Genomic DNA, 13,490 nt, shown 5'->3' on the forward strand with positions numbered 1-13,490 from the left:
TTATTGAAGATTCGGGATTTCAAAGAATTATAAATCCACTCCTATCTGGGCTCAATTTAGTTATAAACAAAGAAAATTTATCCAGAACTATTAATAAAACAGCCCAATCAATTAGAGACAAAATATCGAGAGAGGTAGAAGGAAAATTAATAAGTTTAAAAGTTGATGCAGTTCAACGACTAGATAGGTCAATTCTTGGTGTAAATATTCAATTTATATCAAAGTCCATTATAAATTTGAGGACTCTTGGAATTGTAGAGCTGAAGGAGAGATGTACAGGAGAATATATAAAAGAGAATATATTAAAAACTTTACTAAAATTTAAAATTAATATTCAACAAATATACACAATTACTTCTGATAATGGTTGTAATTTTTTAAGAGCTATAAAGCTCCTGCAATCTGAAACTGATTATGATATAAGGAGTGAATCAGCAGATGAGGAAAATATGGATGTAAATGTATATAAATATGATATTGATGATATACAAAATACTTTTTTATCAACTATTATATCCTATCCGATTTATAGTGTACGGTGTGCAGCTCACACACTTCAGCTGGCACTTCAAGATGCTATAAAATTATCACCTATTGTGGAAACCATTGCAAAAGCTAGGAGCCTAAATTTAAAATTAAGACATCCCACTTACCAAAAGTTATTAAAAAATATGAAACTCCCTAAGCCTGTGTTAGATTGGCACAGATGGCATTCAACCCATGATATGTTAGAAAGGCTGATTTTACTAAAACCCAATATCGAAGATTTTTTTACAGAGCAATCTGATTATTTATTGACTGAAGATTGGAAAGAGATAATAACGATTGTTGAAATTTTAAAACCGCTAAAAATCGCAACCAAACAATTCCAATCTGAACAGTTAACACTGACAGATTTTTATGCAGCATGGTTAAGATGCTGCATCGAACTGGAAAAAAATCCAAACCATTTTGCTCAATTACTATATTCTTGTCTTAAGAACAGAGAAGAAAGGTTTATAAAGAACGAAATTCTCTTAGCTGCCATATACCTGGACCCAAGATACAAGGTTAATTAAAAGCTTAGTAAATTAATTATTTTAGATTTATATTAAAATTGTTATTTTATGAAATATTTAAATATAAACAATATAAATCCTTAAATATTACAGGTATTACTTAGTGATGATGATAAGATTTGTGCGAAAAAACATCTTGTCAATTTATGGAGACGAATTAAAAGCTTAACAACGCCGATTTTATCTGATGATATTAGTTCCGATGAAGTTATTGAACAAGAAGATGATTTAGAGAAATTGATACAACTTAAAGAAAGGCAGGAGAAAATATTTAAAAGAGGGCCAACGATTGCTGAGAAAAGTATTGGAACAATAATTACTGGATTTAGCGATTATAAAAGATTAGATAAGAAGGAAAATATTTTGCATTTTTGGGAGTCTGCTAAGCTGGAACACCCTGAATTATATATTTTATCTAAAATCTTATTTGCTGTTCCTGCAACCCAAGTTAATTTTCATATTTTCACATATAAATACATTTAACATAGGTTAGCGTTGAAAGATCTTTTTCACATTTGAAATTCATTCTTTCACCACATAGATCGAGGATGAGTGAACAACTCTTGGAAGATATTATGCTAATACGTCTAAATAAAATTTTTAAAATTGATACATGACTATAGCTTTGTATTTTTAACTATATTTGCCTATAAATAAAATAAAAAATTTATTTTTTATATCAAATTTATGTCTAGTTTTTTATTATGATTTAAATATAGAATTTTTTTTATCAACTCAAAAATTCTTGAACCCGAACCGAACCCGAACCAAACCCGGGTTCAAAAATATTTCCCTGAACCGAACCCGAACCGAACCCACCTTTTTTTTTATACCCCGAACCGAACCCGAACCGAACCCTGGCAAAAATTTTGTCGGGTTCGCATCCCTGGTAAAATTAATAAAGGTAAAAAAAATATAAAAATATAATTTGCGAAAGAGGGTAAGGGATAAAAGAATGGAAACTAGGAAAGAGAAGGGAGAGAGAGAGCATAGACATAGGAGATTATTCAATGGAAGAGATGAAACTTAGGTAGTTAGAGCGAATGAAACTTAGGTAGTTAGAGCGAATGATGGCGGTAAATTTATACCAACACCTCAAGGAACCATTATAATTGAAAATCTTTTATAAAATATAAAATTGCCTCGATGTAATAATTGATTCATTTAATGATTAAATAAAGATTAATTATAATGTGTAGATTTAAAAATATATTTAGATATTTTTATAGGAACGTTCCGGAAAGTTCCGAAATGGAACCGAACGGTAAAAGAACAATTTTTGGAACTGGAACGGAACGGGAACACAAAAATGCCCTTGTTCCAGGTCCCTTACAATATATCTAATTCGTCGATGTTTGGCATTCTAAATATCTATATTAAATATATCTATATTAAATATGTCTATAACGAAGGTATTATATAAATTTTTACAGCAATATATTTTGCACTATTTTATCTAAATATTTTATTCTTACTCTTAAATAAATTTAGTTTAAACCCCTTAGACTTATCCTTAAATATCTTTCCTCTACCCATTAAAAAATTGAAAACAAACTGCTCCTGTCTCCCCACTTTAGATGATGTGAGCATCCATTCCTCCTTTGGATGGACCCACATCTTCTTCTTTTTTTAACACATATTTTTTTAAATACCTTTTTTATCCCCTCTTTTAGAATTTTTTTTAGACATTCCTTTTTTGGAAATGTGTTTTTATATATACACCCATAATTCTTATAATTAAAATTATACATGTTATATATAGATTAGATTTATTTTAGTTTTGTTACGGTGTGATTTAAATTTTTAGTTTTGTTTATATTTTATCACTTAAGTTAAATTTACATTTTTTATTATTCTATCACTTAAGTTAAATTTAATTTTAAACGAAGAACATTTTATTTTCGTTTTGCCTAACTTAATGATTGATCATGATTTTATTATTATGTATTTTATCGATCAATAAAATAGATATATATAGCAAACATTTTTGTAATAGGACATTCATTTTTATACATTCTTTTTTTGATTTCGCCAACGAACACTTTGATGATGTGAAATATTATGCTAAATTATATGTATCATACTGTGATGTTCTTCTTTGTACTTACTATTAATCTCATGTTCTGTTTATATGTTAATGAATAAATATACAGAAAACAGTCTCGGAATCTTATTATTTTTAGCTATACAATATATATTTTTTTTATGTTATTTTTATCCGAGATAAAAACATGTATATTATAAATATTTTTAAATTGAAATCGTTTTTAAATATAACACTCGAATATAATTATCATATATATACTATCCTTGATAAAATAATTATTATTGATGATTTATTTTAAATTAGAGTGCCACCTAATTTATTTTAAATTCAAAATGTTAATATACTATTTTATAGAGCTGCTTAATTTAAATATGATAGACTTAATAGGGTGCACATATATTCGATTCTTTAGTTTAGTGTTGTTAAACGACTGAGTCGAGTCGACTTAGTCGAAAACTGAGTCTAAGTTTTGGGTCGAAAAAAGCGACCCAAACTGACTTGAGTTATAAACTCGAGTCGTGAACTCAAGTCGACTAAAGTCGTGCAAGTCATAAACTCGAGTCGTGATTTCAAATTAGTTTTTTTTATTATTAATTAACAATACAATTATTTTTTTTAATTTAGACTTCCAACTTGAGTCGGTCGTGAATAATTACACAAGCATTAATTATTATTTATTTATTTTTAGTAAAATAATTTATTTTATTTATATTTAAAAAGAAATGATATAATTTAATATTTTTTATTTTATATTATATTATGAAAATAATGATGAGTATTTATTTGATATCTCTCTTTTAATAAAAAAATAGGCTCAATGTAAGTTAAGTAATATCATTTTTGTTACAATTAATTAGTGATTTTCACGCCCAAATTTTAAGCAAAATTTGATTTGATTTGAATTTTAAATGATTTTTTCTTTTTTGTTAATTAACTTTTTTTATTAATTCTTTTGTAAATTTTATTATAAACAAACAATTTTTAAGTTGAAATCTTTTATTTATAGGGTATTTTTATCATTTTTGTAAAATTATCTATTTTTTTAGTATATAAGAACTGAACTAGTTTAAATAATTTATTTTTAAATATTTATATTAAACTTTTATAAGTTATTTAAATGATCGTCTTTGTGATAATTGTCATGTTATTTTTTAACATTTATGAAATCTTTGACAGAAAATGATAAAATATAATTTATATTATAAAGATGTTAAATTATAAATTCAATTCAATGGTGATGTTCCTTTCTAAAAATGACAATTATCATAATCTGTATTTTTAAACATATTAGTTTATTTTTGACGCTAATGGGTAAAAATATAAATTGTAAATATGTTAAATTAAAATTTCAGTGAAGATGTACCCTAGATAAGTGACAATTGACATAATCGATTTCTAAAGTTTTTTGAAATTTTTTGACGCATATAGGTAAAAATATAGATTGTAAATACGTTTAAGTAAATATTCAGTGAAGTTGTACCATAGATATGTGACAATTGCAGAGTTGTTAAACGCTATTTTTAAAAGTAGCGCGCTACCGCTATAGCTATTTGTCAAAAAAAGTAGCGCGCTATTAGCTACCTTTTTCCAAAAGTAGCTTTAGCTACTTTTAAGCTACTTTTTAGAAAAAAATGAAACAAATTTTTTTTATTTTTTTTTTTGCTTATGTAAATGTATAATAAATAATATATAAAAATCAACATTTATAAATATAAAAATATAGTTAGTTTAGATTATAAAAAAATAAGCAATCTAAATAAATATTTATTTTAATTTGTTGCATTTTAATAATAATATATATAATATCTCATGATATTTATTGCATCAAACATTAAAATTTATTTATTAAATTCCTAGAATAAAATATAATAAAAAAATGTATATAATATTAAAAGTATTTATTAATTTTGTTCTTAAAAATACCCCTCCCCCTCCTTCCTTGATTTAATATTTTTTTAAAAAAAAATTTTTTCTCTATCAATGAAAAAAATAACAATTCTATTTCTATTTTACTTTTAAATCCTTTTGCCGAAAAAAATTTCTTTATTTTTTTAATATTAATAACTTCCATTTATTACTTATTTTTTGTTTTCCCCATAATAGCATAACTATATAATTTTTAAGCTAACTCTATGAATATGGATTTTTTTTTATAAAAAATAGGGGGTAATTATTAGTTCTTTCAAAACTATCAAAAGTCGTAACAATTTCATTAAAATTATTTTATTTATTCTATGACAAATATAAAATTATTCACAAATATTATTAAAATGAATATCAAAAAAGATAACGTTGTTTAACAAATTTATATTAAGTTTTATGATTAAAATATCGTCTAAAGTATATTTGTCAAATTTATTTCGTAATATGGTTACTTCGTAGTGCACTGAAGGATCTTTCCATCGATATATGTGAGCAAAGATCAACTAGAACTACTCGCTAGAGGGATATTTTGGATAAATGTAAAAATATTTTGATGGGAAGGCAATTTTAGGCTATACATTAATTTGTAATCTCCATTATCGAATTAGAGTTAAACAACAAATAAATGTATTTCAGCTTAAAATTAAAGTTGGGCCTACTAGAGTCAACTCCTGAGGTGACTAATGTCAACTCCTGAGCCAGCATATCTAATCTGTTTGAGCCTTAGCCAATTTTTACAACTTTAGGGCAAGAATTAAATTAACATAAATTATTCTCATTTTTCGATGATATATGAATTATAAATATCTAAAAATCGATAAATTCCTATAATAAATTTTTCCCAGAAGGTAATTATTTCGAATTTCATATCAATTATTTAATTAATATGAAATTGAATTACTCGTCCTCTAATTTTTAATTTTAAATATAAGTATACAATTTTTAAAAAAAGACTATTATTGAAATATTCGTCCTCTATGCATAAAATTGAGCAAAACATTAACAATAAATTATTATAAGTTGATTTGGGTCGATGCTCGGGTCGGTGCTCGGGTCTGTGCTTGGGTCGGTGCTCTGGTCTATGGATTTGGTCGACCAGGTCGGCCAATTTGGTTGCTTTGGTTTTGGTTCATTTTTTCGACCAAAAACCCAACCAAAAATCATGCTAATTCGACCCAACCAAGCAATTTAACAACACTAGCTATATTTAATACGTTATGAAGAAATAAATATAAAAATAAGGTATATAAATATTGTATTAGCAGAAAATAATCTAGGTTGTTTAATGTTTAGCCGCAATTTAAACAAGATTGTCTGATGAAAATAGACAAAAAAGATAATTTCTATATTAGGATTATATATTATCATAGTAATTTTATATATTTATTTCTTTCCCGATGACGGGGTAATAAAATGCCAATTTGCCTCGGTTTTGGGGGATAAATCTTTTTATAGAATTCAAAATCTTAAAATAAAATTTATAGGATGTCTAGTAATTTTTACTGATATTTTAATTTAACATATTTACAGTATATATTTTTACCTATTTGCGTCAAAAAATTTCAAACAACTTTAGAAATAACGATTATGATAATCGTCACTTATCTAAGGTACATCTACACTGAAATATCAATTTAACATATTTACACAATATATTTTTACCTATTTCCGTCAAAATATTCAAAAAACTTTAAAAATGAATATTATAATCTATGGTACATCTTCACTGAGTTTTTAATTAAACGTATTTACATCTATATTTTTACCTATGTGAGTCAAAAAATATCAAAAAACTTTAGAAATAACGATTATGATAATCGTCACTTATCTAAGGTATATCTTCACTGAAATTTTAATTTAACATGTTTACAATATATATTTTATCCATTTGCTTTAAAAAATTTCAAAAAACTTTAATAACGATTATGACAATTGTCACATATCTATGGTACATCTTCACTGAATTTTAAATTAAACGTATTTACAGCCTATATTTTTACTTATTTGCGTTAAAAAATTTCAAAAAACTTTAAAAATAACGATTATGACAATTGTCACTTATCTAGGGGAAATCTTATCTGAAATTTTAATTTAACATATTTACAATCTATATTTTTACCCATTATAGCGTCAAAAATAAACTAATATGTTTTAAAATACAGATTAAGATATTTGTCATTTTTACAAAGGAACATCATCATTGAATTTATAGTTTAACATTTTTACCCTTAGTACCAAAAATTTCAAAAATGTTAAAAAATAACATGACAATTGTCACATTAAAATATTATAAATAACATAAAAATTTAATACAAATATTTATAAATTATTTAAACTAGTTCTTTTAATATACTAAAAAAAATAGATAATTTTACAAAAATGATAAAAATAAACCTATAAAAGATTTCAACTAAAAGATTAATAATTCACAAAAAAATTAATTAAAAAAGAAGATTTTAAATTCTTATCAATTCAAATTTTGCTTAAAATTTTTACATGAAAACCACAAATTAATAGTAAGAAAAATAATATTATACAATACCTATTCGAAATATTCTATTTCTTTCTTTCTTTCTATTTATAAATTATTTAAACTAGTTCTTTTAATATACTAAAAAAAATAGATAATTTTACAAAAATGATAAAAATAAACCTATAAAAGATTTCAACTAAAAGATTAATAATTCACAAAAAAATTAATTAAAAAAGAAGATTTTAAATTCTTATCAATTCAAATTTTGCTTAAAATTTTTACATAAAAACCACAAATTAATTGTAAGAAAAATAATATTATACAATACCTATTCGAAATATTCGTCCTCTAGTCGAATTAAGTTCACGACTCAAATGGAAAACTCATGTTCTCGACTCAAATCGACATGAGTGCATGACTCGAGTTGACTGGAGTTTATGACTTGAGTTCACGACTTAAGTTCACGACTTGAGTCGACTTGAGTTCACGGAGTTGACTTGAGTTCACGACTTGAGTTCTCGACTCGAGTTCACGACTTCAGTGAGTCGACTTATTCGAATCAGACTCCGAGTCAGAGTCGGGTGAACTCGACTTTTTAAAAACACTACAGTTCATGCACTTCTAGCTTGCTCATTTCATCATTCCCAAAATAAATAGAATTATGACAATAACTAAAAGTGAAATGTCACTCTAAAACATATGTATTATTTTCTAACATAAATCTTCATGTTACTTGTAAAATCTTTAAACCTAAATTAAGATACATAAATTTATTACGATGTTTCACATTAATTCCTCATATAAAAACATTTTAATTCGATTTTTATTGTCTGGAAATAATTTTACTAAGCATTGTAATAATTTTTTAATAAATAGAAGCAATTTATCATCAGATAATGTAACAAATAAAATAGTAAATTCAAAAGGAGATTATATCATGATTAATAAAGATTTTGAAATGGAAATGATGGATTCAATGGGTAAGACTCCGTTAAAAAGTTTAACTGAACGAGGATTTCAATATTTATTCTTAACTGAGATGGTATCTGGAATGTTAGTGGCGATTGGACAAATATTTAAGGAACCAGCAACAATTAATTATCCATTTGAGAAAGGGCCTTTATCACCTAGATTTAGGGGTGAGCATGCTTTGAGGCGATATCCTTCAGGAGAAGAAAGGTGTATTGCTTGTAAACTTTGTGAAGCCATATGTCCAGCTCAGGCCATTACCATAGAAGCTGAAGAAAGAGAAGATGGAAGTCGTAGAACTACACGTTATGATATTGATATGACAAAATGTATTTACTGTGGATTTTGCCAAGAGGCATGTCCTGTTGATGCAATTGTTGAAGGTCCAAATTTTGAATACAGTACTGAAACCCGTGAAGAACTTTTATATAATAAAGAAAAATTATTAGCAAATGGTGATAAATGGGAATCAGAAATTGCAGCAAATATAAAGGCAGATTATCTTTACCGATAATGTGTAGATTTTAAGTTAAATATGTAATATAATATTTTACAATCATTATTTTTTAAATTAGTTATTATTTTTTGATTTATAATTCTTAGTTCTGATGCAATAAATATAATTATTTAAAAATATTATTTTACAATTTTTTTAAAATTATTGGATTCATTTTGTGAAAAAAATTATTCAAACATATTTTGGGAAACTTTATCTAGAAAAAGAATAAAAATTCTATTCTTTTAAAACTTTTCCTTACCCCTTTTATCTGAGATCTGACAGTTCTATATATTGATGTGATTTTTTTTTATGATAAAAACTTATGTAGGATATATTTTTCAGTCTTTATTATTAACTGATTAATTCTACGTAAAATGAATTAGCAATTATAATTAACTAACATCAAAGAATGAAATTTAAATCAGACATTTCTCAAATATTTTATGGATCAGAAACTATTTTTTTTTATGAGGTATCAATCAGAAATTTACCCTTTATTTGATAAGTTTTTCTCAAAATTTCAGTTTTAATTTTGAGGAATTAAATAAGAGCCTCTCAAAATTTGTTAAATTAATTATTAGTTTATTTTATTAAATCAAATTATATTTTAAAATATTCAACTTTTAAAATAAATTCTCTATTTTAAAATAAATTCTCATTTAGTTGCCATTTTAAAATATTTATCTTTGTACCAAACTGAATAATCTTCCAACTGGTGCTTATAAAGGCATCACAGTATTATATTTAAAAAAAATCCTTATTGGTATGATAATAACATTCAGCTATCTTATTTGTGTTATTAAACTCAGCAGCATTTGCTTAAAAGAAAAATAATGATCAATTGTTTAATTATGTACTAATAGGGCTACTTTTAAAAATATTTTTCCAAGGTATTTTTTGTCATATGACTTGATTTATAAATTCTTAAAGTATGAATGTGATAATTAAAAAGATATCATTATACATCACAAGGAAAAATCTTTTTCCTATACCATCTTAAAAACCTTTTAATAAAGGTAGACAATATTTCCAACCATAAACTTATCCCAGATTTTCTTAAGGTTATTGGGGGGGGGGGGGCATTTTTTAGTGAGATTTTTCCTGTAAATTGTTTCTCACCATAGTATATTTTCATAAAAATAATTTTGGGGTTTCATTTTATAAAAAATTCTATTTTCAAAAAAATATAAATTATAGTTATTTAAAAAATTAAACTACTAATTTTCTTTCAAATTCTTCTTTATAGTTGATATATTTTGAGAGGATAGGGGAGAAATTTTTATTAGCTTAAAATGAAATTTATGAGAATAGGCAAATTTGTGATAGAGGGGAGGTGATTTGTGCCAGTTTTGACTTTAATTTTCAAGTTAATTAAATGATATGTATATGAATTCTTCATAAAAAAAACTTATCTATCCTTGTAATTTTTCCAATACATTTACTATGAAACCTTCAACTGATTGCCTGCCTTATCTTCTGAAAATTTGGACCATTCATATGCATTTTATAGCTTTGTACATTTCCCATAACTACATAGTGAATCCTTCCAAGGGACTTTGAGTTTGGGATTGATTACAATACTATTTAAGTAGAAGCTAGGATAAAGAGTGCCATAACAGGCCAGCCATTATTATTTTTTTCTACTAAAATAATTTTAAAATATTTTCTGCCTAAAATTTTAAGATTTGATCTAGATGAACTTATTTACATAGTTTCTTATTCATTATCATGAGTGCTAATCATCCTATGAATTAAAAAATATTATATAATAGTGGTATTCTATTCAGCAAAGTTGTTAAAGTATCTAGATACAAAAATATGATATCTGTATCTAAATTAGCAATTTAAAATTCACGGGAATTTAAGTCTTGGGAAAATTACCAGGAAAAATAGCAAATGAGAAATCAGGCAGGAAAATAAGGAAGAATGAGAAGTTAAAAGAAAATATTTTATTTATATATATCAGAGACCTGCAGCTCCGGCCCTAAGCCAGGGTTTAGGAGGCTGGGCCGTATTTTAATTTTTTAAAATATACCCGGGCCAAGCCACCTTAAATTTTTTTTGTAAAAAAATCCGGGCCGGGCCTGAAATTTTTTTATTTAAAAAAAGCGAAGCCAGGCCTTCTTAAAGTATAAAACTCTTGCCGGGCCTTAAAAAATTTTTGAAAATCCAGGCCGAAAATTTTTTAAATAAAAAATCCTAGCTGGGCCGGCAGGTCTCTGATATATAAAATGCAATTGATATGAACATTGAACAATATAAGTCCAAATAGAAATGAAGTTATATTATTAAAATAGTTTAAAAATTATCCCCAGAATCAGAAATACATTCAATACTAAACATATTTATCTCTTCATTGGTTACTCCCATTTAATTGAAATCTGGAATGTTTATAACGATTTGAAACCAATTCTCTCACCTCTTACATGGGTAGTTAATTTCTTAACTTTGATTGTGTTTTTCCAAAAGCAGACTTTTCTAAGTCTGCACTGGATGAAGAGATTGAGAATAATTTTGCAGCTAATATACAGATTATTGGATTTGTACACACCCCATTCCACCATAATAGCCAAATATTTGCAATACCTTTTCATAAAGCACAAAATTACCAAAAACCTTATTTGCACCAAAATTCAGCTAAATTTGCCATTGTTGTTTCTAAATACATTTAGATGTAAAGATTGCTTAAACCATGCAGAATGGAAAAGGCTTGAAAGATTTTGCCAAGATAACTTGGATCCAAATGATTTGCTGTGAAATTTTTTCAGTTTGTTTAAATGTTGAATATTATCAGGGAAAAAGTATACTCTTTATTTTAATATTTAATCCGCTTGGTAAACAGAATAAATATAAATAAAATATGAAATTAATAAAATTTATACCAAGATTCAAGATAGAACGAAGATTCTAGAGGTACCAAAGCAATTGTAATAAAATATATAACTTTACTATTATCAGCATTATAAAAAATTAATTTTTTATCATCTTTCAAAATATGAGACTGTCTCTGGATCCTTGATGTTTTTATAATTTAATACGATGGCATAAAACAATAATCAAACAGACTTGTGGTATCTTTGGAAAATGTGATACCAAAATAAGATAGTGGTTACGTTAAAATTGAAGCGGTATTAATAGCTTATTTTTCACCTTCAAGTGCTAAAGTTGAACGATTATTTAGTAACGTAATATTAATACTGCGCTTTTACAATTGTAAATAGAAAAGTCAAACGTTTATCCCATATAAATTATAGCGTCTTTAGAAAGTTTCCCATTTTTTAAATTATTGTTTTAAAAATTATATTATACATTTTTTTAAAATAAAAATTCCTAAATTTCTATAGAATTAAATAATTTAGGAGGGGATTTTATCAAATTTAAAAAAAAGGAAAGCAAATTTTCCTCTAAAATAAATTATTACCTAATCATATTTTCTATGGATAGCTCCACTCCACTACAACTTTCTATGAGATTAGTTTAATATTATAATAATTTACTACATTATATTTCTTTATTATATTAAAATATTTTAAAATAAAAAAAATTATTTGACAATTATGAATGATAAGCTCTTACCTAGTTGATATTTACAATATGGATAAAAGACAACAAAAATTAATGACTTTATATAAATGTGATTAACTAATATTATATTTCTTTTTTCCAATAATTGTTAATATTATAACTTATTTTGTAATTTTATAATCATTTTTAACTTTATGGTAAGCTTTTCTATTAATCGAATAGTTAATTAATTAATAAATTTATTATCAATATAAGATATAATAATTTAAATTTTCATTATAATAAATTTTAATATATTTAAAAATGTTTGAAAAATATATAATAATACTATTAAAAAAAAAGAACGGAGATGGTGTGACGCAGGTAAACAAAAATGAAAAAGGGACGTAAGCGTTGTCTATGATAGCTCTTTGGCTAGAAGGCTACCATTGAAACTGACATAATTAGCTTTGTGAATCGCTGTGGATAATCATTGACGAAGAAAAAAACCCTCTCGAGGTTCTTCTGAGAGTTTGCTGATTTGTGATCCTAAGTTTTTGAAAAATGCTAAGGCGAGTTTGCTGAAGGTGCCAAGAGTGGTTGATATGATTGGGATGAAGCAATGATCGTTTATTATTTCTGTGTATTTAGAAATTTTAAACTGATAATTTAACATTATATTTTACAATGGATTTTTATTAGGATTAACAACAATTCAAATATCAACAAAAAATTGTGCGGAAAAGGAAAGCAAGGTATGTATGCTGGCAGAGGATTATATAATTTTCTAATTTTATTAAATAACGCCGAGTAAAATTAATTATCTTTATCCTTGATAGAATTGTAGTGGGATCTCTTGAAAATATTGTGATTTTATATGTAAAAATATAATAAAATAACTCCACAAAGTGTTAATACGCCCCCCGTGATTTTTTAAATATTTAAATTTTAAGTCTTTTAAGATATTATAGAATATAATGATATATTTATTAAAATGCAATAAAACCCCTTTTTTAT

At 25.4% G+C, this 13,490-nt stretch overlaps 2 protein-coding genes across 2 annotated transcripts; both read left to right on the forward strand.

The window, feature by feature from the left end:
• Positions 1-707: 707 nt before the first annotated feature.
• On the forward strand, positions 708-1,908 carry LOC135929875 (uncharacterized). The gene is made up of 3 exons (XM_065466611.1): positions 708-1,049; positions 1,152-1,505; positions 1,547-1,908. The coding sequence occupies exons 1-3, from the start codon at positions 726-728 to the stop codon at positions 1,673-1,675; spliced, it is 807 nt and encodes a 268-aa protein (XP_065322683.1). The 5' UTR covers positions 708-725; the 3' UTR covers positions 1,676-1,908.
• Positions 1,909-8,211: 6,303 nt separating this feature from the next.
• Positions 8,212-9,094, forward strand: LOC135929559 (NADH-ubiquinone oxidoreductase subunit 8-like). Its single transcript, XM_065466200.1, has one exon. It carries the CDS (start codon positions 8,280-8,282, stop codon positions 8,982-8,984), a length of 705 nt encoding a protein of 234 aa, XP_065322272.1. The 5' UTR covers positions 8,212-8,279; the 3' UTR covers positions 8,985-9,094.
• Positions 9,095-13,490: the final 4,396 nt, after the last annotated feature.

This window comes from Gordionus sp. m RMFG-2023, chromosome 5 (assembly GCF_954871325.1).
Source record: "Gordionus sp. m RMFG-2023 chromosome 5, tfGorSpeb1-WG-v2, whole genome shotgun sequence".
Classification (NCBI taxonomy): domain Eukaryota; kingdom Metazoa; phylum Nematomorpha; class Gordioida; order Chordodea; family Parachordodidae; genus Gordionus; species Gordionus sp. m RMFG-2023.

What these genes read in the sequence shown, in the direction of transcription:
- LOC135929875 (XM_065466611.1), top strand. Translation starts at nt 726, where the DNA reads ATGTTAGAAAGGCTGATTTTACTAAAACCCAATATCGAAGATTTTTTT. An exon ending in ACCTGGACCCAAGATACAAG is followed by an intron (nt 1,050 to 1,151) that starts GTTAATTAAAAG and finishes TAAATATTACAG; the next exon opens with GTATTACTTAGTGATGATGA. An exon ending in TTGCTGTTCCTGCAACCCAA is followed by an intron (nt 1,506 to 1,546) that starts GTTAATTTTCAT and finishes CATTTAACATAG; the next exon opens with GTTAGCGTTGAAAGATCTTT.
- LOC135929559 (XM_065466200.1), top strand. Translation starts at nt 8,280, where the DNA reads ATGTTTCACATTAATTCCTCATATAAAAACATTTTAATTCGATTTTTA.